The following is a 22910-nucleotide window of genomic DNA, read 5'->3' as shown; positions in this document are numbered from 1 at the left end:
GCTAAAGAACACAAGGAATGGACATTAGACCAGTGGAAATCTGTGCTTTGGTCTGATGAGTCCAAACTTGAGATCTTTGGTTCCAACCCCCGTGTCTTTGTGTGACGCAGAAAAGGTGAACGGATGGACTCTACATGCCTGGTTCCCACCGTGAAGCATGGAGGAGGAGGTGTGATGGTGTGGGGGTGCTTTGCTGGTGACACTGTTGGGGATTTATTCAAAATTGAAGGCATACTGAACCAGCATGGCTACCACAGCATCTTGCAGCGGCATGCTATTCCATCCGGTTTGCGTTTAGTTGGATCATCATTTATTTTTCAACAGGAAGATGACCCCAAACACACCTCCAGGCTGTGTAAGGGCTATTTGACCAAGAAGGAGAGTGATGGGGTGCTGCGCCAGGTGACTACCTCTTGAAGATCATCAAGAGAATGCCAAGAGTGTGCCAAGCAGTAATCAAAGCAAAAGGTGGCTACTTTGAAGAACCTAGAACATGAAATATATTTTCAGTTGTTTCACACTTTTTTGTTATGTATAATTCCACATGTGTTAATTCATAGTTTTGATGCCTTCAGTGTGAATCTACAATTTTCATAGTCATGAAAATAAAGAAAACTCTTTGAGAAGGTGTGTCTAAAACTTTTGGTCTGTACTGTATATGTGTGTATGTGTATATATGTGTATATATGTATATGTGTGTGAATTTTTCCCTTTTACCTTAAGGTGGAAGAAATGACAAGTGTTTATGAAGAAATGGATGAAGAATCCTATTCAAAGATTGTCCGAGAACGTCAAGATGACGACTGGATAGTGGATGATGGTGAGTTTCCTTGTTAAAGCTAATATTGAATAATTGCTGCATAATATGTTCTAAATACTGCGTAAATATAGAGGTACCTTTACATTAAAGCTTTTACAAAGTGATTCAAGTTGCCCTAGTTAAAGCGGGCACCTAGAGGTACTATTTGTTTGTAAACTCTATGGGAGCCCAGCATTCTTAATTTGTAAAAGGGAACTTGATCTTTGAACTCGGCAAGAAGTTGGAATTGTAAATCTGCCCATTGAGTAACCTTGATTCTGGATGTTGGAAGTTGGAGGCTCGATTCACACCTATGCATGTTGCTTTTGAGCGTTTTTGCGGTGCTTGCTGCGTATTTTGACTTGCGGTTTTACCGCGATTTTCACGCGATTTGCGTTTTAAATTTTTTTTTTTCATTTAACAACCAGCTTATAAACAGGTAAAATCGCAGTAAAAACGTGGTACTTGCGTTTTGGATGTGGGTCCATTGACTTCTATTACATGCAAAACGCTGCTTTTTGCGGGAAAAAAAGTCCCTGACCCTTTCCAAAAACGCAGAGGCAGAAAAAAGCATTGATGTGAACATGTTCCATAGGAACCCATGTTAAAAAATTTCCCTGCTTTTCTGCAAAATGCACCAAAAAACGCATTGGTGTAAATCGAGCCTTAAAACCATCTTGTGGTATGACAGGTTAATTTACTTACACCGCGGGTGCCCTGGCAAGTTTGGAAAACTTTAGGAAGCCTAGTTGGCTACCCTAGGTCTTGGCCCGCTTGGTTAATGTACAGATTGTTATAATTACCTCCATACTATGTCTCATGAGTGTAGCCCTCCATATCTGCCCAGATCTGCCTGCCATGTCTATAATACCGGGTGTTTTTTTTTGTTTTATCTTTTCTGAAAGCTGTGACTTCACTACGTTGTACTAGTTTTTTTTTTCTTCTGTAGGTTGGTTGGCTGTACACACTGGTTGCTCTGTATTCTGTCTGGTTTGTACCAGTTTAAAATGTACAAACCTCAAGCTGTACTAAATGTTGGTACAATTTTGACACATTTTTGGGACCATTGTCATTTTCACAGCAAGAAATGCATTTAAAATGCATTGTTTACTGTGAAAATGACAATTGCAGTTTGGGAGTTAACCACAAGGGGGCGGTGAAGGGGTTATGTATGACCTAATATGTGTTTCTAACTGTAGGGGGGGGTGTGGCTGTAGGTGTGACGTCATCGATTGTGTATCCCTATAAAAGGGATCACACGATCGATGACGGAGCCACAGTGAAGAACGGGGATGCTGTGTTTACATACAGCTCTCCCCGTTCTTCAGCTCCGGAGACCGATCGCGGGACACCAACGGCGATCTGGTCCCGGAGCTTCGAAGCGCGCCCGTGACCCACGGCTGGGCACTAGCACAGGACGTGCATGTGCCATTCTGCCGACGTAAATGTGCAGGAGGCGGTCCTTAAGTGGTTAAATGGTTAAACTTCCTCATCTACACGCCAAGTTCTTTGCATTGATAAAAGAACGAAGAGATACTTTGTTTCCACTTATTTGTGTGTTGTATTAAAACTTGGCAGGCTGCCTGGATTTTACAGGGAGTGCAGAATTATTAGGCAAATTAGTATTTTGACCACATCATCCTCTTTATGCATGTTGTCTTACTCCAAGCTGTATAGGCTCGAAAGCCTACTACCAATTAAGCATATTAGGTGATGTGCATCTCTGTAATGAGAAGGTGTGTGGTCTAATGACATCAACACCCTATATCAGGTGTGCATAATTATTAGTCAACTTCCTTTCCTTTGGCAAAATGGGTCAAAAGAAGGACTTGACAGGCTCAGAAAAGTCAAAAATAGTGAGATATCTTGCAGAGGGATGCAGCACTCTTAAAATTGCAAAGCTTCTGAAGCATGATCATCGAGCAATCAAGCGTTTCATTCAAAATAGTCAACAGGGTCGCAAGAAGCGTGTGGAAAAACCAAGGCGCAAAATAACTGCCCATGAACTGAGAAAAGTCAAGCGTGCAGCTGCCAAGATGCCACTTGCCACCAGTTTGGCCATATTTCAGAGCTGCAACATCACTGGAGTGCCCAAAAGCACAAGGTGTGCAATACTCAGAGACATGGCCAAGGTAAGAAAGGCTGAAAGACGACCACCACTGAACAAGACACACAAGCTGAAACGTCAAGACTGGGCCAAGAAATATCTGAAGACTGATTTTTCTAAGGTTTTATGGACTGATGAAATGAGAGTGAGTCTTGATGGGCCAGATGGATGGGCCCGTGGCTGGATTGGTAAAGGGCAGAGAGCTCCAGTCCGACTCAGACGCCAGCAAGGTGGAGGTGGAGTACTGGTTTGGGCTGGTATCATGAAAGATGAGCTTGTGGGGCCTTTTCGGGTTGAGGATGGAGTCAAGCTCAACTCCCAGTCCTACTGCCAGTTTCTGGAAGACACCTTCTTCAAGTGGTACTGGAAGAAGTCTGCATCCTTCAAGAAAAACATGATTTTCATGCAGGACAATGCGCCATCACACGCGTCCAAGTACTCCACAGCGTGGCTGGCAAGAAAGGGTATAAAAGAAGAAAAACTAATGACATGGCCGCCTTGTTCACCTGATCTGAACCCCATTGAGAACCTGTGGTCCATCATCAAATGTGAGATTTACAAGGAGGGAAAACAGTACACCTCTCTGAACAGTGTCTGGGAGGCTGTGGTTGCTGCTGCACGCAATGTTGATGGTGAACAGATCAAAACACTGACAGAATCCATGGATGGCAGGCTTTTGAGTGTCCTTGCAAAGAAAGGTGGCTATATTGGTCACTGATTTGTTTTTGTTTTGTTTTTGAATGTCAGAAATGTATATTTGTGAATGTTGAGATGTTATATTGGTTTCACTGGTAAAAATAAATAATTGAAATGGGTATATATATTTTTTTTGTTAAGTTGCCTAATAATTATGCACAGTAATAGTCACCTGCACACACAGATATCCCCCTAAAATAGCTAAAACTAAAAACAAACTAAAAACTACTTCCAAAAATATTCAGCTTTGATATTAATGAGTTTTTTGGGTTCATTGAGAACATGGTTGTTGTTCAATAATAAAATTAATCCTCAAAAATACAACTTGCCTAATAATTCTGCACTCCCTGTATTTATCCAGCTGTGAGAACTCTTTGCAGTTGTTAGGCCCCTTTCACACTTGCGGACCGTATCTCCGCTTTTTCATCCATCCGTGTGCGGATGAAAAAGGGACCTACAAATGTCCCTATGAGATCGCCATAGGGGAGGGCTGTCCCTGCACAGTGTGCGGGGACCGCCCTGTCATCCGCCGGCTCAGCGGGGATCAACGGAGCGATACCTGCTGAGCAAACGGAGGTTCACGGGGCAGATTGAGTCTGAAAGAGTGACTCCTCCCCAGGGCTAGAACTGAGCTCCAGTAGTAATCGGCGTGCGGATCCTAGCAGTAGGACGTACGGCTCCTGGAGCCAGACAGGCAGGGCTTCCACCCCCAGTTTCAGCCTCTGTTCCACCCCCTGTCACTGCTGTCTGCTCTCCCCGGCCTCTGTTTGCCAGCTCTCCTCCGCAGACTCACCACCTGGCTTCCCCCGGCCTACCCTGACGTCCCCTGGCTCCCTCCTTCTGCCCTTCTCCAGGGAAGCCAACAGGCAAGCCCCTGTTTCTCAGGGCCATCCTTTTCAGGACAAGCCGCCGCAGCAACCCACTCAGCACGGCTCTCCCCTTCTCCTTACCCCCTCTTCTATACCCCCACTTGGCACCTGCCCACACTGCCAAAAGCACTAAAACCTGGTTCAATGACCGTGGGATTACTGTGCTTGATTGGCCAGCAAACTCATCTGACCTGAACCCCATAGAGAATCCATGGGGCAGTGCCAAAGAAAGATTAGAGACCTATAATTACATTTATTTATCATCGCCCATTATCAACACTATTTGAAGCTGGCTGCATTTTTGGTGCATATTTGGTCAGTAAAAAAAACTTCCCCCTTTGAAATACATTAAGAACGCATCAAAAATGCAGCTGTTGCATTTTTGATCATTTTTTTTTGTCACATACCTATGAAAAAAACACACCATAAGCAAGGCAAAACCCTATTTTCAGCCGATAATTTTCAACGGCTGACATTTCAGTGCATCACTAGTTCACACCAGTGCATTCCAGAAAAAAATTGAAAATTTACAACGTGTGTGTGTGTGTGTGTGTGTGTGTGTGTGTGTGTGTGTGTGTGTGTGTGTGTGTTTCCTGCATAGAACTGTTCTGGGACATGCTAAAAGCATAATGCTCCAGACCCCCAATTCAGTAGAGAGAAAAAAACATCTGTAATGCATCCAAAAACCCATAAAAAAAAGCATTAAAATGGCACGGGAATGCATCAAGAGTGTTAAAAAATTTGGAACGGATCTGGAGGACGTTTTTGTGGTGTGAACGGGCTCTTGCTTTAAATTGAATGGTAATGCCTTTATATTATCTCCAGTCTATCGGCTTCCAGCTTCTCTGGGTTCTGATGCTGTTCTGTTCTTCCCTGAACAGAGCTCTTAACCAAATTCACCTGCCGTATAGGCAAATGGCAGGTGGGGTGCTCTCTTGTTCTTTGACGACTTCAAACAATATGGCGGAATCCCAATCTCGGTAAAGAGCTGATGATGAGGCTCTTTACCCATGTGATCAGCTGTGTCCAATCATAGCTGATCACATCAAGGAAAGGAAATGCCAGTTATTGGATTTTCTCGCCTCACACACAGTGTGAGAGGGGAGGAGAGTCGATCAGTGACATTTCCTCACAGGGGAGACCTGTACAGATGATCAGGGCTGTACTGATCATCAGTGCAGCCCCAACAGTGCCCATCCGTGCAGCCTCATCAGCGCACGAGAATGTACATATTTACAAAATTTCTCCAACAAACCACTTTTTTTCCCCAACATGTACAGTGATTAAAAAGCACCAAAAGAAAGCTCTATTTGTGTGAAAATCTAAGCAATTGGCAATTTAATTTGGGTACAGCTTTGCATGACCGCGCAATTGTCATTCAAAGTGTGACAGTGCTGAAAATTGGCCTGGGCAGGAAGGGGGCATAAGTGTCCAGTATTGAAGCGGTTAAAGTGATTTTTAAGTTGGATTGTTTTTTTAAATAACAAGCTTGTAATACTTGCCTGCTCCATGCAATGGTATTTCACAGGGCAGCCCATATCTTCCTTTTATGGGGTCCCCCGCCTTTGCTATTGGCTCCTCCTGTCCTCGGTGTGCCCCCCATAGCAAGCTGTAAAGTATAGAATGCTCCTATTGCAAGGTGAAAAAAACTCCTGTCTTTTTTTAGAATCGCTTCCTTCTGCCCCAGGCTGCATGTCCCATGAGGCGTTGCTCCTCACATTCACAATTTCTCAGGCACCTACTTACATGTATGGGTGGTGTACTGAGCTGTATGTGTGCTGCACTGTTTATACTGACATGTAAACAAATAATGCATTCTGTATGCAGGCCAATGAAATCAGCTGACCAACTAATCAATAATGAAAATAGTTGACAACTATTTTTATAAACGATTGTGTTGATTAGTTGTTTCAAAGCTAGTAAAAATAACACTGCTGTTTGTTTCCCATAGACAAAAATGAAAAATTATCCCTTGCACTGCAAGGACCAGTCAACCTTTTTTACCCTGAGTTTAGCATCAAAGTATATTAAATGACACGTACACCAAAAAACTGGTTACTATACTGAGAAGTGAGTACATTTTCACTAGCAAGGTTGGATACGAGTCTGGACTCTGGAAATGCTGTTGCATAGCTGTCATGCTTCCTTACTGGCTTCAATATTTTTGTACATTGACATTTAACAAATATACATTTAAAGGCTTCTGACCTTTTTAATCTCGGTTTCTGCTAAGTCACTGACTTTGAGTACTGATGCCAGTGGTCAGCATATCAACCAGGAAACTTGCAAGGAAAGTTCTCTTTATTTTCCTGACAGGTTCACTTTCAGAACTTCCATAAATTGGTGAAAACAGGTGGCAATTTTCAGTGAAATAAAATGTTGCCTTTTTGAAGCAGGAATGAAAGCTTTATCTGAAAAAGTCGAATTCTGAAGCATTGTAAAAATATAAATTTAGCTAAATACTTCATTGGCTTGTCAGTAATATTTTAGGTTTGAAAGTCAGCATGTTGATCGTAATGGTGACAGAGAAAATTGAGTACTGTCCGTGATACTTTTTTTATTTGCACTAACATACAATTTTTCAGGGCAAGCTTTCGGGGTATTAACCCTTCTTCAAGGTCCAAGCAGTACTGATTCACAATTTTTTTTTTTGGCAGAATGTTAAAACAAAACAAGAAAAATAGAATATAAAATCTCAGAGGGAAAGGAGGGGGGGGGGGGACACATATACAAATCAATGGTAATAAAGATGGTAATGGTAAACACCAACTTCTCTCTCACCATGTTAAGATATTCAGTTTGCAAAATGTATTCCTTACAAGAATGAACTCCAGGTCTTGCATACGAGCTAAAAATGTATATTGTACATTGTTTTGCAGATGGGGAAGGATATGTAGAGGATGGGCGAGAAATTTTTGATGATGACCTTGAAGATGATGTGCTTCCCAATAAAGGTGAACCTTAACTTGTGATAGTCTAGTTCAGGGGTCTTCAAACTACAGCCCTCCAGTTGTTCAGAAACTACAATTCCCATCATGCCTAGTCATGTCTGTGAATGTCAGTGTGTTACAATGCCTCATGGGATGTGTAGTTCCGCAACAGATGGAGGGCCATAGTTTGCGGATCCCTGATCTAGTTAGTATTCATTATTGACTTTGTGTGTGGCAGTTTGTCATGTTTACTTTAGTTTCTTACCCTATTACTTGTTTTCTCAGTAAGGATATGATTAAAGATTCTCTTAGTCTTGCTTCACTTTTCAGGCTTGAAGCAGAAATGATATACAGGTAATTTTGTGCTTGAGTGCATTGAACAGTTTTTCTTTGCAGGAAAAGGAACCAAGGGGTCAGTGAACGCTAAAACCAATGTGAAGAAGTCTTCTGTATCCAAACCAAATAATATCAAGTCCATGTTTATGGCCAGCGCCGGGAAAAAAGCTACAGATGTGAGTCACTTGCAACAGTTCACAAACCGATTCTGATGTAATGTTTATCATTTTTGTGTGTGTGATTGGTTGTTTAGCATCACATTGATTTTGAAAATGGGAAGGATGGTTCAATAGGGAAAAGAACAGAATGTTAAAGTGGTTCCAAAGGCTCAAGTTTTTTTTTACCTTTATGTATTCTATGCATTAAGGTAAAAAACCTTCAGTGTGCATCAGTACCCCTAATACTTACCTGAGCCCCATTGCTTCTCTGTACAAAGCCATTACACAACAGGTAAATATGTTTGTAGCGCTACCCCCTCAGGAGCCGCTGGTTCTTTTGGGATCAGCGTATTAAGTTACCTCTTATCGTTGTCTAGGGTGATTGTAGTGAGTAGAGTAGTAAAGAATGTCCAAACAGCGAATGAGATTTTCCGAATGCTTTATTTCTCGGACCAACATCAACATGAGGTAGAGAGAAAAGGTTGATACTGCGAAGTTCTCTCTCGCTTCATCAGGCCTGGATATGAAAAGAGCAATCCTGCTCTCAGTAGTAGTAGTAGTAGTAGTAGACACAGTTCGTCGCCGCTCTAGCCAGAGTGGGTGAAGTGCCTCCGGACAGACTCCTGCCACGAGCCTGGCAGCCGGAGCGCCACTTTAAGTTGCTGGGAGGAACAGGTCTCTGCCACAGACCTGGCTGTAGGGACCTCTGCCACAGGCCTAGTATTTGGATGAGCTAAATGGATTGAGCGAATCCTCCCAGTAGATTAGGTTAGGGTCACCGGGTGACAGTTGAAGTGTACCTGTCAATGTCCTGGTCACCAGATCCCCGATGGTTCGTTCAAGCTCCTCGGATAACCTGCCTCCGGCACACAGCTGGGGATCTCTTCAATAAAGCTGGGGACCCAGCAAGTCACTGGGCCCCCTTTCAGCAACATGGAGCTCCGAGTAGTATGCGACCCTGGCCTGGTATACCATATCGCCGGGGTCCGTTGGATGCGCACACCCTAAAGGTGGGTGCCGCACCTGGAACCCGCAGAGAACCGAAGAAAATGGCGTCTGCCACAGATATACTCTCCCCCAGCATGCCCCGCGAGGGGAAACTCCTCTAATTGGCTGCTGGGGGAAAATTGGCTCTGACAGAACCCCTCTAGCGCCATCTGTCGCCCAGGGGTGGGATCGGCACCCCTGGAGCGCAGACTGACCTACAGGACAGTTCAGGAATGACAGCAGCCCAAATTTAAGAAATTAGGAATGGGAGCAAAATAACTCTCCTATTCTCCCATTAACTTTAGCGTAGCGCCCAAACGGAAAGAAAGGGGGAGCTACATGTTTTAAAAATAAAAGTTGCTTTAAATGTAAAGTACAGTACCCTCTCCTACCAACAATGCTCATTTGGTACTATTGTAAAGTCGGCAAGGTAAATTCTTATTGTTTACCATCAGCACTTTGCTTCATGTCCGTTCTATTGTATAAGGCTCTTTTTGCTTTATATCAAGTATTTCTTGCCAATTTAATATAGTATCTTTAAACTATAGCTTTGATGCAAGCATTAATATCTGTCTTTGCAGAAGTCAGTGGACCTTTCAAAGGATGATTTATTGGGCGATTTATTGCAAGATTTAAAATCCCAGGTAAGTTTACTATTTATTTTCCCTCCTAGCCGTTAGTGTTTTCTTTACGTATGTGTTGAATGGGTGTTAGCAGCTATGACTTGGGAGCTCTTCACACTATGCAAGCCTGCCTCCTTGGATACAGTCTTTGAACTTCTTCTGCTGGGATTCTAAGAGCTGTGAATATGGAAGTAAATCGGTGTTCGAGAGCTTCAGCGTTTACTCGCCTAGCCTAGAGAAGATATGTGAACATCACAAATCTCCTTCACTTTCCCTGAACTCGCTGAAGTAGTCCCAGGGACTCTGAAGAGGAACGTGAACCCTGGAAGCAGGCTTTGTAGAGCTTATTAATGGACTGCCACCATAAGAACAGCAGGGGGAAGTGCCTGGCATTTATGAAAGAGGCCTAGGTAGAACACATTGTTGGGTGTATAGAGGAGCATAGTTTCCATCCATGTATGAAGTAACAGTAGAAATCATCTGTGTGTGTGTGTGTGTGTGTGTGTGTGTGTGTGTGTGTATGTATGTATGTATGTATGTATGTATGTATGTATGTGTGTATATATATATATATATATATATATATATATATATATATATATATATATATATATATATATATATATATATATATATATATATATATATATATATATATATATATATATATATACATGCAAGGTCTCCTGTAAAGGTTGGTAAAAAGATGAGGGATGGACAGCCGCACTCCAAACCAAACAGGTTGTCTTTATTCAAATCAACAGCAGATCACAGCAATAGGAACAGGAGAATACCGACGTTTCGCACTGGCTTCAGTGCTTATTCATGGCTGCCATGAATAAGCACTGAAGCCATGAATAAGCACTGAAGCCAGTGCGAAACGTCGGTATTCTCCTGTTCCTATTGCTGTGATCTGCTGTGTTCTTGCTGTTGATTTGAATAAAGACAACCTGTTTGGTTTGGAGTGCGGCTGTCCATCCCTCATATTTTTACCAATATTTGCCTTAGTGCATTGCCTGCACCCTTGGAGTCCTATATTTTTGAAACGACCCTACAATAGACCTACCTTGAGCGGTGATCTTCTCTCTCTCCTGTAAAGGCCCTTTTTATTCCCCAACCCCCCCTGTTTGAGCAATGATACAACCCATTGTCCAAGCCCTGAATAAATCCTCAAAATTATTCAAAAAAAAAAAAAAAAAAACCACGAAATAATATAAAAGCATTGTTAGTTCCCAATAATGGGGGGAAATATGAAATTGTCATTAATGAAATGAGAGAATGTAAAAAAATGTTATCTCAGTTTGGTTCACATTTATGCGCTCTACGATATTGCATGTAGTTTGCACTGCAGTGTAAATCGCATGCGATGTTGGTGCGATGAGATTTCACACATCGCATTCTGACCAAACTCGCACAGGACCATTTTTGTGGTCCGTACCAGAATCGGATCACACCTATGCAATCCGATTCATGTCCGAACTGTCATGTTACGTTATGTACCTTTTTTATAAATGCCTAAATATTAATAAAAAAAAGTTTTTCTCTTATCGTCCATGGACGGACACCGCTCCTTAAATCTTGATAAGTGAGTTATGTTCCCTGTTTACAGGAGAGGACTAGGCAGAAACATGTTAAATAGTTAAATACATGTTGCATTAACAGAGTTGAACAGCCCCGCCCAGGGGGCGGTCCCTCCAGACATAACCCTCCTCACTGCAGCATGCAGCCTCAGTTTCGTTCTGCCTAGCAAAGGAAAAGGATGTATGGCTCCCCTTGTGGCCCAGCGCCATGAGGAAAAGATATATATATATATTTTTTTACTTCTATCAACTGTCGGCTGAGAGACAGGCTGGATATTATAGATTTTTGTAGTCTTCTCAGTTCGGCCAGTGAGCACACCTTTGCAAAGAGGCTGGGTCTGCCACGATATGCCCCATGACTCCTGGGGTGGCCAGTGAGCTTTGCTCCGAGGTCCGCACATGACTGGGCTGTGGTGTTGTCTCACTCACAGTGGACTGGGCCGACGGCTACCTCCATTGCGGTTGTATGCCTGTCTGGAATGCGTCAGTGAGTCGTCGCATGGACAGGTAAGTACAGTGCCTCCCTGTTAGGGTGGGTGGTACGGCTGAGCATTCCTGGGGTTTGGGTATCCTCCCTTCCCTGCTCCCTTTTCTTCCCTCTGCTGTTTTACTATTGCTGTCGGGATGAGGACACCTGGGTGAGGGGACTGTGGGCCTGGCCTATGTGTATTTTACTGCTGGGGGTCCGCTTTTCTGGACGTTTTGGGGTGCTGGGCAGCCTTTCTAGGTATTCCCCTTTTAAATTTCTGTGTTTTGCCGCCGTTCGGGCGGCGCTGGCACCATTTTTTTTGTGGATTTTTAGTTCCTATTGAAAATCCCATTGGCGCCCATTTTGTTGTCGCCCGCCATGATACAGCATATTTCGGCGGTCGGCCATTTTCCTGTGGCGCGCCAGGCTCCATATGCTGCGCTCGGTGGCCATCTTGCCGGAGTTCTCGGCTTCTAGCGTTGATTCCTACGGCGCGCAGCGCCGTTCTTCTCACACAGCACCTACAGCTTCCTCACGATTTTTGGTTCACAATTCAGACCGTTCTGTGTAGGTTTTTTCCTTCTGTGCCCTTCTTTGATAATTTCTTAGATGCGGAATGAGAAAAGCTGCTGAGGGCTTTTGTAGTCCCTCACCGCCGGGCAGTTCAGTGCCCCTTTGAGGGGAGCCCTTTTTAAGAGGTGGGCTTCTTCTCTGGTGGTGGACCCTCCGGGCATGTCTAGGTGACCATTCTCACTTTTGCAGGGGACCCCCGCTTGTATGGATCTGACTGATGGCAGATCAGAAGTATTGACCGTTTCCATGTTGGGGTCAAAGGCCCAGTTGGGGGCCTAATCCGTTCCTGGGTGCGTATGCAATCACGCCGGCACCCAAAAGCCTGCCAATGTATGTAGCCTTCCCTCCCTGTCTCTAGGTGGGGGGGCAGCTTGCAGGTTCACAATTCGGTAAAACCTTCCTGCTCTTTGACCAGTGGGTCTGCGAGGTCTCTTCGCAGTACTAGATAGGGTTCCTCCTATCCACAGAACAAAGTTCTTTCCTTGCGTCTTCCTCTCCCGGCCCGTCGGTCTGCCTAGGGCAGTGTGGGACTTGCTAAGCTGCGGGGTAATTTTACTTTTCCTGCAGGACGGGAGGTTTGGAGTTTTTCTAGGAGCCTTAGGCCCTGAATACCTTTGTGAACGTCGGCTAGTTCTGCATGTAACCATTCGTTTGGTAGCTGCGCTCCATCCTGGAGGCGTCCTTGGACATCAGGGATGCATACATGCATGTCCCGTTTTGCGCATTTCGGTGTTCTTTCTGTGCTTTATGGTGTGAGAGGGTCTTGGTCAGCCTGTGGCCCTCCCTGTCGATCTGGCGTCAGCACCATGGGTTTCCAGCTAGGACCTCGCACTTATCCTAACTCTGTTGGGACAGCGGGGCTTTGCTTCGTTGGCTGTTTGAACGACTTTCTTCTGAGAGCAACTTCTGTCTCGGACCTAGTGGATGTGCTATTCCCATTTGGACCCTCAGCAGACTCGGGTGGGTGTTAGACACCGGAAGGTGTAGCTCAGTGGCAGCAAGCCTGCCTACCATGTGTGCGACTCAGGGTTCAACTCCTGGGCATGCTAGGTTCCGACTCAGTGTTGGAGTATCTAGGGTTGATCCGGAATCCTCAGTGGCAATGGTCCTTGTTTCCCTGGAGAAATTGCAGACGCTTCATTCTGCAGGAAGGTATTGGCATCACGCAATCAGTCTTCTCTTCGGACACCTGCTTGTCTGGGGCCTGTGGGTAGCCTCCTTCGAAGCGGTACTGTATACCCAGTTCCACACTCGGGTTTTCCGGGGGACATACTGTCCAGGTGTTAAAAATCGCTTGTCTGTGAAATCATCAGATTCCGGTGCACCGCCTAGTCAGTCTTTCTGAGTTGGTGACGGAGATCCCCGACTCTTCGGTCCGAGAAGTTTTTTTCTTCCTTCCAGTGGTCAGTATTTACGACGGGTGTCAGTCTCAAGGGTTGTGGGCCTGGGGGGTCCCGTCGGGTCTGAGTCGCTGGACTTGCGTGGATCTGCGACCACACCTCCCTGTATGTGCCCGCTCTCGTCTGATCTCGGTAGTTACCCAGGGTCGGCCCTGGCTAGTGCCTGGGTGGGTGACTGACTGGGTCCACCAGGTATTGTGTACCCTGTCTACTGGTCTTTGTCCTATTTTAGGCGATCAGGCTATGTCTCTCCTTGTGGTCGGGGAGGTTACAAGGTTGTCCGATCTGGTTTCAGCCGGACAATGCCACGGCAGTGACTTTGGTCTACCTTCAGGTATACCAGCAGGCGGGCTACTGGAGTCGCCAGATGCTGGACCAGGGTGTCTGGTCTTGGTGCTGGGCTCCCTTGCAGGTGAGCCTCACAAGGCATGGATCACCTGGCCGCTCGCCTCCACCGCAAGGGTGCCAAAGCTAGTGGCCAGGTCTAGTGATCTGGTACAGTCGCGCCATTCACGCTGGTGGCCCTGTAGGATCTGTATCGTCAATTTTTTTGCCGTCCCGCTATTGTAGTGCTCCCTCGGCTGCTCCACTGAGTGGAGTTTTAGGAGATCCCGATGCCTCTAATCGCTCCAGCCTGGCCTCGGCATCCTTGGCTTGTCTACCCTGACGGTTGCCAGGGCGGGAGGTACCTCTGTCTCAAGGTCCCATGTTTTATCCTGTTGTATAGTCACTGACTTGCTCAACATGGCTATTGGAGGCCGGACTTTAAGAGACCAGGGTCTGTCAGACTCTGTCATCTCCACAATGCTGAGGGCACGGTAGTCTTCTTCCGGGGGATCTCCAGTTGCGCCTGGCAGGCTTGCATCTCTTGGTGCGAGGAGATGAAGTGGCATCCAAGGACGTACTCGGTGTTCAGGATCCTGCTGTTTTTACAGCTTTGAGTGGATCTGAAAGTTGCTTAAAGCACCGTTTGGGGGCAGATTTCAGCCTTGGCTGTGTTTTCAGTGACCTTTTTTGCGGCCCGGTCCCTGGTGGGTCCCTTGTTTGTGCAGGGGGTTGTCATATACTTTCCCCTCTTGGCCCATCTCTCCTCCCATGAGTTTTGACGCTGGTGCTCTCGGTTCTTCTGGAACCTTCCTTTTGGTAACGTCAGAGAGATTCTCTCGACACTATCTCAGAAGGTGGCCCCTTTAGTGGCCTTTACCTCTGTTAGAGGGGTTTCTGAGGCGGCAGTCTTGTCTTGCAAGCCGCCATGCTTGATCCTCCATAAGGATTAGGTGCTGGTGCACCCGCGACCTTCCCTTCTTCCGAAGGTGGTTTCGGCCTTTCGCAGGAATGAGGACATTGTTCTTCCATCCTTCTGTCCTCGGCCGGCGCATCCTATGGAAATTGTCTTTCATACTTTAGGCGTGGTACGTGCTTCGCGGGTGGACCAGCCTGCTACGGCTCAGTTTTGAAGTTCTGACTCTTTTGTGTCGGTGTCTGGTCCACAAAAGGGCCTGGCGGTCTCGTCGACCACCATTTCTCGGTGGTTTAGGTAGACTGTTACACAGGCCTATGTTCTTAAGGGGCGGCCTCCCTTTCCGATCACGGCACTTTCGACCAGGGCAATTGGTGTTTCCTGGGGGTTTTTTTTGTCCGACATAATGCGTCGGTTTCAGAGATATGCGAGACGGCAACTTGGTCGTCGGTTCACGTTTTTTTCCAGAATTTACATGGTTACTGTGAGTGCATCTCCTGATGTTTCTTTTGCCTGCCAGTTTTTTTGCAGGTGGCTGTTTTAAAGTTGCACCTTCTCCGTTGAGGAGCTCTGCTTGTTTTGGGGTGAAATTAAAAATGGTTTTACTGATGTATTTCCCACCCCTCGTTTTTCACACTACTTGGGGACGTCCCATTTGTCAAGATTTAAGAAGCTGTCCGTCCATGGACGATAAGAGAAAATAGTATTTTTTGTACTCACCGTAAAATCATTTTCTCTGACGTCCATGGACGGACACAGCTCCCACCCCTCCTTTTTAGGTTTGTACTGCTTGTTACGAACTGAGGCTGCATGCTGCAGCGAGGAGGGTTATGTCTGGAGGGACTGCCCCCTGGGCGGGGCTGTTCAACTCTGTTAATGTAACATATATTTAACCTCTTCCATACCGGGCAGTTATACACCCATCCATACCGGGCCTATTCTGGCACTTCTCTCCTACATGTACAAATCATAATTTTTTTGCTAGAAAATTACGCAGAACCCCCAAACATTATATATGTTTTTTTTAGCAGACACCCTAGGGAATAAAACGACGGTCATTGAAACCTTTTATCTTGCACGGTATTTGCGCAATAATTTTTCAAACGCCTTTTTTTGGGAAAAAAATTGTTTCATGAATTAAAAAAATTTAAAAACAGTAAAGTTAGCCCAATTTTTTTGTAAAATATGAAATATGATGTTACACCGAGTAAATAGATACCTAACATGTCACGCTTTAAAATTGCGCACACTCATGGAATGGCGCCAAACTTCGGTACTTAAAAATCTCCATAGGCAACGATTTGAAATTTTTTACAGGTTACCAGTTTAGATTTACAGAGGAGATCTAGTGCTAGAATTGTTGCTGGCACTCTAACGCACGCGGCGATACCTCACATATGTGGTTTAAACGGCGTTTACATATGTCGGCGGGACTTGCGTGTGCGTTCGCTTCTGCGCGCAAGCTACCGGGGACAGGGGCGTTAAAAAAATAAATTTTTATTTCTTTTTTTTTTTATATATATTTATTTCTTTTTTACACTTTTTTTTTTAATTTTTTTTTTTTTTTTATCACTTTTATTCCTATTACAAGGAATGTAAACATCCCTTGTAATAGGAATGTGTGTGACAGGTACTCTTTATGGAGAGATGCGGGGTCAGTAAGACCCCACATCTCTCCTCCAGGCTGGAAAGCATGAAATCGGTGAAAAAAAATTCACCGATCTCATGCTTGTGGTTGCTTAGCAGCCGCAATCGCGGCTTTGTTTACTAACGGGACCCGGGCGTGACGTCATCACATCGCGCCCGGGTCCTCCGACGGTCATAGAGATGACTGGTGACCATCTGGTCACCAGTCATCTCTATGCTTCCTGCGAGCGCCGGACGATTCGTTCTCCGGGCCCCCGATGGCACGGGAGAGCCCGGAGAAGCACCGGATGGCGGCGGGAGGGGGGGGATGTCCCCTCCCGCCGCCTGTAAGAACGATCTAGCGGCGGAACCGCCGCTATGATCGTTCTTACGTTGTGCAGAATCGCCGGCAGTTTAGAAGGATATCTGAATGATGCCTCTTAGCTGCAGGCATCATTCAGATATCCACCCGGAAAGCCCAGGACGTCATATGACGTCCACTCTGAACGGCAGAAGTTCTTTGTGGACGTCATTTTACTATGGGCCGGTAGGGAAGTGGTTAACTATTTAACATGTTTCTGCCTAGTCCTCTCCTGTAAACAGGGAACATAACCCACTTGTCAAGATTTAAGGAGCTGTGTCCGTCCATGGACGTCGGAGAAAAGGATTTTACGGTGAGTACAAAAAATACTATTTTTGAGCTACCCTTGTCTTGCTTCAAAGTTCTTTGTTTTTCCTGAAACTTCCCTCTTAAAATTAAGGTGTGTGTGTGTGTGTGTGTTATACGCCGATATACGGTATTTATATTTTTAAAATTCCGGACTGGCTTTCACTCTTCTACAGATGGAGAAGTTTTGCCTCCCAGGAAGCACAGTCCACATGCTGAATAGTTAAATGTTTTCATCCAGACACTGCTGTACAGTCCAGGTCTTCTCATTCTCTTTTGTCTTTATCCTGGTGATGCTGGAAGGAACTCGCTCCTTGCTGCCTCTCACAGAATACTAGATGTGAAAAAAAAAAAAAGATTCAGTACAATTTTTTTTTTTTTTTTTTTAAATACCAGGCCTGTTTTGAATGTGTACATGTTTCAATAATTATATCCCTGCTGGCCCTTTATGGAGTTGTGTATGTGTCCTCCTGGGATTTATACAGAGCTCAGGCTTAAATGTGTTACTTTTTTTTTTTATCTTGAGCACAATTACTGGGATTACTGGATACCGTTTATGAGCTTACAGAATTATTTCACTTTTCGCCTAGAATTGTTTATTAAGAATTCGCTGCCTTTCTAATAAGTTTAAAAGTCTATGAACTAGTTGCAAACCTGTGTGTGTGTGTGTTTTTTTCCCCCAAGTTATTTTATAATCTTTAACTATCTGCTTAGCCTGCACAGATCACACCACCACCAATTGTGACACTAAAGAAGAGGAGGCCTGCTGGTGCACCACTCAACCCGTTTTCCATACCTGCTGCTCATTCAGCCCCTAAGGTACCAATCATAACTAAAAAAAATGAATGTTTTAATTTTAAAGGGAGCTTAAAACGGCGCTGAATAATAGGATGAAAATTAATATTGGGGGCAAGTGGAATTGGAGCTGCTAGTGTAAGGTATAATCTGGTGTATCACAGTATATACCAAAAAACTTGAAAATAATCGGCAGCAGGAAATGAGTAAAGTGCTACGTCCACATACAAAAATTCATAGTGGCAAAGTGCATGAAATCAAAGTGCTATAATGTAACAATCGAGCATTATTAATATATCATATGCATACTGTAAATTGAAATGTAAAATCCAGAATGTATATCCAAATAAGTGCCAAAGTGCATAAAATCAATCAAAATGTTGTAATGTCCAACAAATATGCGTTATTGATTCTTCATGTGCATAAATTCAATGAGAGTCCATCAGTTCATATCAAACATTTAGAAATAAGTGCTGCTAAAAACGTGCTTGCATTCTGACAGTGGCTTTGTGTCACACTCGTGCCCCCGTCTTATGCTGCCCTCACCAAATGGCAATCCCCTTCACAGGGTCACACGCCTCCACTGTACCAGTGGCTGTAATGGGAAGTTCCTTGATTGCCTCCAATGCTCTCCTCCGTCACCGTAGTGTCATGGAAAGATAATTGGACCCATAGCGTTTGATATATTTATTTGCGCAACAAGTAAAACCTTTATGAGAAATTCTGAAAAAAAATAAATAATTGATTGCAGCCTCACTGTGCCCCATCAAACGCCACCAATGTGCTTCCCCTGCCCATCAGCTGCCCGACACTTACCCTGTCTCGGGGTGACGGCGGCGAGCGATGTCCTCGATTTCTTCTCCGGTCCGCTCCACCTATCCTCTGCTATGATTGGACCCTGAAAAGCGTCCAATCACAGTGCCTGTCGTTTCAGCCAATCGGGTGACCATTGACAGACCTGCGCACCTGATTGGCGTAGAGGCGGTTCAGTGTTTGGAAAGTGAATATTCATTCGCTTTTCTAACACAGCTGGTTGAAATGCGAACGCCTATTAGAGCCTATGGCTCTAATCGGGCGCTTCAAAATCGCCCCCACCGCTGTAATTCAGGCGCCCGGCACCTGAATAGTGGCCGGGGGCCTAAATGGTGGGAGTGGCATGCTCTATTTGTGATAGAGGGGGCGGCACCTGTGCACCCTTATGGATGCACTGCCACTGGGAGGCAGCAGCTATTAATAGTTCATCTAGTCCATAGCGCTAAACTTTATTTTTGTTTTCTTTACTGAATAATAGGATGCCTGGAAGTATTTGTGCTAATCTTTAAGTTTTACCTCTTGCAGAGCTCCTTTGGATTACAGGCCAAGGCTCTACACTGGGTATTGTCTTCTGACCAGGTCTAATTTGAGCCAAGCCTTGGCATTGCTAAGCCAAACCCTGCTATGATGCTGCCAATTGGCAGAACTCAATTGGCAGTAAAAATTTCAGGGATCTGATGGAACTTGGAGGGGTGGGCCTAAACTAGACTTGGTCAGAAGGGAAGTTCCTATGTTATGACTGTACAAACAACCCAAGGGAATTCACAGAGAAGACAATATTTGTGGACTTGAACATAGATATTGACAAATCTGACAATGTGCCAGGTCAGTTTGCTTTTAGGTCAGCTGATTCTCTTAAACAGTTTTCTTGTTTTTTTTTTGTTTTTTTTGTAGGCCTCACCAGCAAGTGTTAGGAAAGTGTCCAATGTGGCAAAGCAAGAACATAAATCGGTTTCTCCTTCTGAAGTACCCTGCAAGTTATCTTCTAAAAAAGTGGAGATTAAAAAAGAGTCGGTTACAAAATCTGAACACAGTGGAAGCATGATTACAGGGGAAGAACCATCGAATGGTAGACCATGCATGAATTAAGCATATGTTATTTTAGTAGATAAAAGTTGGGATTAACAGTGTGCAGAAAGAGTTTACAGTTCAGAATTCATGAAAATAAAGTGGAACCTCGGTTTACGAGTAACTCGGTTAACAAGCTTGTTGAAAGACAAGCAACTTTTTTTTTAATAATTCTGACTCTGTTGGCGAGTGTCTCGCAAAATGAGCAGAATTCAAGCTAATGGGGCCTGCAGTACCGCATTTGGCCTGAGGTGGGGGGGGGGGACCAGAGCTGAACGGCGACGATCAGTGCTGTTCAGCAACAGGCGGAAAGGGCAGAGGACAGTTCGGTTAACCTCAGGCTCGTAAAAATAATCTTTCCAAGGTTTGCTGAGGTCAGCCGAACTGTCCTCTGGCCTTTCTGGCCGTTTCCGAGGCTCTCCAGCGCCCCCGCCTCGGGCCGCATGCGATATTGCATGCCATTGAAGTCAATGCGGAACAAATTATTTTTGTTTCCATTTACTTCAATGGGGAAACTCGCTTTGATATGCGAGTACTTTGGATTACGAGCATTTTCCTGGAACAGATTATGCTCGTAATCCAAGGTTTCACTGTAAAATGTAGCAGAAGGTTCACCCTGTGCAGTAGTATATGTACTAGATGGTTTGTGTGGTATATTCTGGACCGAGTGTCTCCAAACTATGGCTGTCCAGTTGTTCAGGAACTACAATTCCCACCATGCTTAGTCATGTCTGTGAATGTTGTGTTTTACAATTCCTCATGGGATGTGTAGTTCCGTAACAATTAGAGGGCCATAGTTTGGAGATCCCTGTAGGGATATATTGCATCATACTTCTGGTGCATTCTGCTTGCGTTTTTAAATAATGTTTTAGAGGCTTCCATGTTCCTTTACACAAGCTTAAGACTTTTAGTTGACCACCTCCTAAGCTGCTTCAAGCTTGTTTTGCTTTTCCATTGACTTGTATAGGGAAATGGAAGTTCTGATGGAAATGAAAGCCTGTGTATATAGTCCCTTTCATTAGAGTATCCCACTATATCCTCTTCTCCTATTCAAGTTCCTAAACTAAAACAACAAAAAAAAACACAAACTCCTAGACTGTTCATTGGAGTAACAAGTGTTGTGCTCCTGGCTGCAGGGCTGAAACAAAGGAAGACCAGGGAAAATACAAGCCGCCCCTATGGTGGTAGTGCTACATCTAAATTCTTTATTTGGTAAGAGTTGCAGTACAGATAAAAAAAAATCAATAAAAAAAAATCTCCATAACGCATGTAATGGTGTGTTTGTGACAATCATGCACGTAAGTAACAAAAATTTTATATTTGCAACATCATATAGTATAGTTTGCAAAGACCTGTTAAGTTATACAATAAAAGCAGAAGGGGTGGGAAGCGAGATGTTAAGTGAGAAAAGAGACAATGAAACAGTATTGTGGCATATTAAAGTGGTGACTATGAGGCAAGTTCTTTTATAGAAGCATAGTCTTATTTATTCTGCCCAATCTTTGTTTGGAAGGTGAAGTGAATTGTTTTCAAATTGCAGGTATGCATGAGCCACATTTACCGTATGTATTAAAACAGAATTTTTTATATTTTCTAAATGGTATTGTGATGGAGTTAAAAGAACTTGGGGGATTTGGGCACTACATGATCGGTACATTTCTGAGGGATAATATGGATTTGATGCCAAAATCAGTTGAGTTTTGGGCAAGGCCAAAGAAAAATATGGAGGCTTCGGGAGAGAGCTGAGGTATTTGAGGAAAAAACACAGTAGTGTATGTGGGGTGTCTGGTACCATCATGTTAATTTTCTGACTAAAGTTACACTTTAAGTTCTGCTAGATTACTTCAGGCTGGCCTCTTTTGCAGGTATAGCTAGGTAAAACATTAGAAATAAGTGCTTATTTATACTGTTTTTGAAATGCAGTAATGCACATGCTCAGTTGCTCTCCATTTTTGGTCTTTTGCCGAAAAAAATTGGAGCCATTAGAGGCTGATCTGCTGAAAGCCTAAAGATTTACTGATGCTGACAGCCTTCGGCAAGAAGAAACTGGGACAATGCTGGAGGCAATTTTACAGCACACACTTTGGTAGAATAATTATTAATGTGGAAGGCATGTTCCTTGCTAAAGAACTTTTCCGGTAAATTTCTGCTTTTTAAGAATTTATACCCAGGTCTGCTAAAGTTTTACTTTAAGAATTTATACCCAGATTTAATGGCTAGAGCAAGAATAAGTGTTGGGGTGAGGGTCCGTGATCTTTTTTTCCAGCATTCCAGGAAAGGGGGGAGGTGGTAAGGTTCTCCTGTTGAAGGCATTTGTAGGAGAGAGAGAGAGAGAAAAACTGCCTGACTGGGCCGGATTTGGAGCATTCTCTTTCAAAAGCATTTCATGTTACATTAACATCAATGTTGATACTCTATGCAGGACTAGTACCAGGATAAACCTTTCCTTTATTTCAGAAGAGGATCAAGAAATGGTTGAGTTTGATGATGGGGATTTTGATGAACCTATGGAGGATATGGAAGTCAAATCCAATGCTGGCATTACTGTGAAAGATGAAAAGCATTATAAAGAGGATGTGAAAGTCGATGAGAAATCTTACACGTGAGTTAATAAAATATATTTTAAAAAAGTGTTTATATGGGGGGGGGGGGGACTCAGTTGCTCTAACTCAGTTGCTCTAACTCAGTTGCTCTAACTCAGTTGCTCTAACTCAGTTGCTCTCAACCTGGGGGTCGAATGATGATTTGCCAGGGGTCACTGAATCCTGGGCTGTTCCTGAAGCCCGCACCGCTCTCCCAGCCTTTTCTCTGCCGCTCAGCTGGGCTGTTCCTGAAATCAGCGGCCGCCCACTTGGCCTCTTTGCAGCCGCCCATTCAGTTCATGGCATGGCTGGGTGGCAGACACAAGAGGTCAACTGACTGGTGAGGAATGTGAAGTGGGAGGGTGACCCTATCTCCTGATTTCAACATTTTGTCACTGCTACGAGATGCCACAAAGTGCAAGACAGAGTGAAGCTGGAGACACAGTGAGTAACACTACCTGTGATTATAGTTGCCATTAAAGGTCCCCACTACAGTTCTCAGATCAGCAGATGACCTTGATCGAGAGCACCTAAGTTGGCTTTTCAGAACTCCCCCCAACACTGCTGCTGATCCCATCCCCCACCAGCACTG

At 44.4% G+C, this 22910-nt stretch overlaps 1 protein-coding gene across 2 annotated transcripts in view; it reads left to right on the top strand.

The window, feature by feature from the left end:
• POLA1 (DNA polymerase alpha 1, catalytic subunit) overlaps window positions 1-22910 on the top strand; it is a 481679-nt gene that overhangs the window by 8890 nt on the left and 449879 nt on the right. Inside the window, exons 3-9 of one of the 2 annotated variants that reach the window (XM_040338205.1) lie at window positions 724-820; window positions 7351-7425; window positions 7798-7913; window positions 9464-9526; window positions 17775-17879; window positions 19563-19737; window positions 22197-22338. In XM_040338205.1, coding sequence (XP_040194139.1) covers window positions 724-820; window positions 7351-7425; window positions 7798-7913; window positions 9464-9526; window positions 17775-17879; window positions 19563-19737; window positions 22197-22338 — 773 coding nt within the window. Of the gene's footprint in view, window positions 1-723; window positions 821-7350; window positions 7426-7797; window positions 7914-9463; window positions 9527-17774; window positions 17880-19562; window positions 19738-22193; window positions 22339-22910 lie in introns of both variants that reach the window. The other variant, XM_040338204.1, reaches the window with a different exon arrangement.

The sequence above is a fragment of the Rana temporaria genome, chromosome 2 (genome assembly GCF_905171775.1).
Source record: "Rana temporaria chromosome 2, aRanTem1.1, whole genome shotgun sequence".
Lineage (NCBI taxonomy): Eukaryota > Metazoa > Chordata > Amphibia > Anura > Ranidae > Rana > Rana temporaria.
This window is presented reverse-complemented; position numbering and strand designations above follow the sequence as displayed.